This window comes from Alexandromys fortis, unplaced genomic scaffold (genome assembly GCF_014885135.2).
Source record: "Alexandromys fortis isolate MF-2015 unplaced genomic scaffold, M_Fortis_MF-2015_v1.1 scaffold_39, whole genome shotgun sequence".
Lineage (NCBI taxonomy): Eukaryota > Metazoa > Chordata > Mammalia > Rodentia > Cricetidae > Alexandromys > Alexandromys fortis.
Window position 1 is genome coordinate 13,017,063 of NW_026067918.1, and position 3,610 is coordinate 13,020,672.

At 58.6% G+C, this 3,610-nt stretch overlaps 1 protein-coding gene across 2 annotated transcripts in view; it reads left to right on the forward strand.

Moving 5' to 3' along the window:
• Positions 1 to 1,228: 1,228 nt before the first annotated feature.
• The window catches only part of Fscn2 (fascin actin-bundling protein 2, retinal), an 8,546-nt gene continuing 6,164 nt past the window's right edge, over positions 1,229 to 3,610 (forward strand). For both annotated transcript variants that reach the window (XM_050140513.1, XM_050140514.1), the window contains exon 1: positions 1,229 to 2,054. In XM_050140513.1, the coding sequence (XP_049996470.1) occupies positions 1,229 to 2,054 (826 nt within the window). The remainder of the gene's footprint in view (positions 2,055 to 3,610) is intronic.

Here is a 3,610-nt window from a genome sequence, read left to right on the forward strand (position 1 = left end):
GCCAGGGGTCATGGGTGGCCAGCTTCCAGAATCTGAACAAGTGCACGCCCCATCTCCCCTCTTGGATTCCATGCGGCACTTTTGGAAATATGGGGGAGACTGTGCCCCACACAGCCCCCTGTTCTCAAGTCTGTAAAGGCCACAAGTCAAGCCCACATCCCCTCTGATCTAAGCAGCAGTAATGGGGTCCCCAGATCTGCTGAAGGCCCTTGAAGCTAGATCACCCTGAGCCCCCTGCACAGAAGGGAAAAACATCACACCCCAATAGTTGGCAGAGTACATAGGAACCCTGGTACACCTGGTTCTTTGCCTGCTACAGGGGTATGTTCCCGCACAAGGCAGTCCTGAATGTGAGCATCACATGGTCTCCCTAGTGTACCATCTGAGGCTGCTCTTTCCAAACCTAGAGGACCAGGAACATCAGGGCACAATGCCTGTCTCCACGCTGCCATCCCTGGTCAAGGTCAGGGTGTCCCAGCCTTACTACTGGTCTTTCCACCCTTCCAGCTGTCTTCTAGCCCACGGACAGGGACAGCGTCAGACCCAGGGCCGCACAGGAGGGTAGGAACCACGGGCCAGGATGGGGCTGCATGCTACAGGGGGCCTTCCTGCTCCTGGCAGCAGGAATCAGAGATGCAGTAATTGGATCCTGCAGAGGATCCGGCTGAGGGTGGAGGGCTGAGATCAGGTTGCCGCCCTGCTGTGAGTTTTCCACTGGCTGCTTTTTCTGCCTTGGGAAAGAGCTGGGCTGGACTGGGGGTCTGAGCTGGGGGGTGGAAGGCCCTGAAGCAAGAGGCAGTAAGAAAAGAAGCTAAGAGGAGTGGGACCCACAAGATAGGATATAGGACCTAGGCGGCCGTGGGTGAGGACAAGGAGGTGGTCAGTCTTGCTCTTGTCCTCTTGGGCTTCAGGCTCTGGCCCTGGTGCTCTCCAGGAGCCTCTGAAATCCAAGCTGCGGGTAAAAGCAAGAGGCTACTCCTTCTAGCTGGTACGTCTCTGATCCGCCCCCCTCACCCGCCCTCGGCTGCCCACTGGCCATGTAAGATCTGCCTGGGTGGCCAAGGCCACAAGACAGAGGCAGCGTTGGAGCAGGTAGTATCCATGTCACTGGCTAGGCTTGGGGGCCAAGGGCCAGCTAAACAGAGCTGGGCCTCTGGGGGGCCACAGGGCCCCTGAACACTTAGAGAGAGCGTCCCAGGCCCCTGAAGCAACGTGACTAGCCTCGAAGATGCCAACCAACGGGCTGCACCAGGTGCTGAAGATCCAGTTTGGCCTCGTCAACGATGCCAACCGCTATCTGACAGCAGAGAGCTTTGGGTTCAAGGTCAACGCTTCAGCGTCCAGCCTCAAGAGGAAGCAGACATGGGTCCTGGAGCCTGACCCAGGGCAGGGCACCGCTGTGCTGTTCCGCAGCAGCCACCTGGGCCGCTACCTGTCGGCAGAAGAAGACGGGCGTGTGGCCTGTGAGATGGATCGGCCAGGCCGTGACTGCCGCTTCCTGGTCTTGCCGCAGCCTGACGGGCGCTGGGTACTGCAGTCGGAGCCGCACGGCCGCTTCTTTGGAGGAACGGAGGACCAACTGTCCTGCTTTGCGACGGCGATCTCCCCGGCAGAGCTGTGGACTGTGCACCTGGCCATCCACCCACAGGCTCACTTGCTGAGCGTGAGCCGTCGGCGCTACGTGCACCTGTGTCTGCAGGAGGACGAGATGGCGGCCGATGGTGACATGCCGTGGGGTGTGGATGCGCTGCTCACCCTCATTTTCCAGAGTAGGCGGTACTGCCTCAAGTCCTACGACAGCCGCTACCTGCGCAGCGATGGCCACCTTGTCTGGGAGCCCGAAGCCCGTGCCTGCTACACGCTAGAGTTTAAGGCGGGCAAGCTGGCCTTCAAGGACTGCGATGGCCGCTACCTGGCACCTGTGGGACCTGCCGGCACACTCAAGGCTGGCCGCAACACGAGGCCCGGCAAGGATGAACTCTTCGACCTGGAGCAAAGTCACCCGCAGGTGGTGCTGGTGGCTGCCAACCACCGCTACGTCTCTGTGAGGCAAGGTAGGGTGCATCCGTGTGCAGCTGACATTGTGTTGTGTGCCACACGTGTGTGCCATGTGTGCTGGGTTGTGTGTGTGTATCCGTGTGTAGCTGACATTGTGTTGTGTGTGCCACGTGTGCTGGGTTGTGTGTGTGTATCCCTGTGCAGCTGACATTGTGCTGTGTGTCACACGTGATGGGTTGTGTGTGTCTGTGTGCAGCTGACATTGTGTTGTGTGTGTATCACATGTCCTGTGGTGGGTGTGTGTCCACTGGAGATGGGTGTTTCCACAGACAGGGTAAGCTCACAAGCCCGCTGAGGGCTGCTGGCTCCAGGAGAGCTCATCACTCTCTGGACGCCTGGCGAATGCCCGCTGCCCGCTGGGCTGCCGCTGTCTCTAAGACTGGAGGGGTGCGGTGAGGCATCAGCAGAGTCTGAGGGCAGTGGAAAGGTCGAAGAGGCTGGGGAGGCCCCACTCTTTTTTGCTCTTCTGCTGCCCCCCTTTCTGCTCTTTGGGGGAGATAAGGGAGGGGCCAGGGCAGGGCAAGGATGACTCTCATATGCCTTACCAATGGGAACCTTGTGGTGCCCCAAGAGTGGGAGAGTTCATGGTTATCTTCAGTGTTAATAGACACAAGCCAAGGCAACCTTGCCCGGGACCTGGGCTTCTAGGGCAAAGGCGCCATCTCCACCTGTGGGGTGTGGCTTGGCCACTGGTCACTTGTGTGACACCTGAGTAGTTTGGGGTAAACACGGTGTTCCTACTGCCCCAGGAGGAAGCCAGAGGTCTGAGAGGCCCTAGGCTACCGGCATAACACTTGTCCAGGCCAGAAAGTAGAATTGTTTCCATCATGGGTTCTGAGCTCATGCACCCCAAGTACTGAGACACACCCTGACCTGAGAGCTCTCTATAAGCTCAAAGGAGGATGTGAGGCAGGGAATGCCCATCCCTATTTGCTGAGACCCCTTTCATGACAGCACTTGCCAGAGAAAGGGCAGCGCCCATGAGCCGATCAATCACACCACTGCTATAGTATGCAGATAACCTGTCTCTTCGGGCACCTTATGACCACCCATGTGAGAGGCCAGCCTGCCGAGGCCCTCTGGATGCAGTCATGGCTTTCAGGCCAGTCTGGAGCAATGGCAGACATAGTCACCAGCATGTGGCCCTCTTCCCCAATACCAGTCCCGCTGTCCAGCCGCACCATCTGGCCCGGAGGAGGAGGAGGAGGAGGAGGAGGAGGAGGAGGAGGAGGAGGAGGCGGCAGACATGGATATGGATGGATTGTAACAGAGACCCCGGAAGGAGGGTGCCAACGGTAGTGTCAACACTGATGGCTGTGCTGTGGGGTTGGTGGTGCTATTCATGGTGACGGAGGGTGAAAGTGGTAGAGATGGGATGGAGATGGTGGAGGTGAAAACGGTGATGGGGGAAATGGTAGAGGGCTGGAGATAGTGATGGAGATGGTGGTAGTAATGGCGACTGTAATGACGGCATTAGGAGCTGTGATGGAGATGGTGGAGGCTCGGGAGGTGGTGGTGGTGGTGGTGGTGGTGGTGGAGGTGGAGGAGGTGG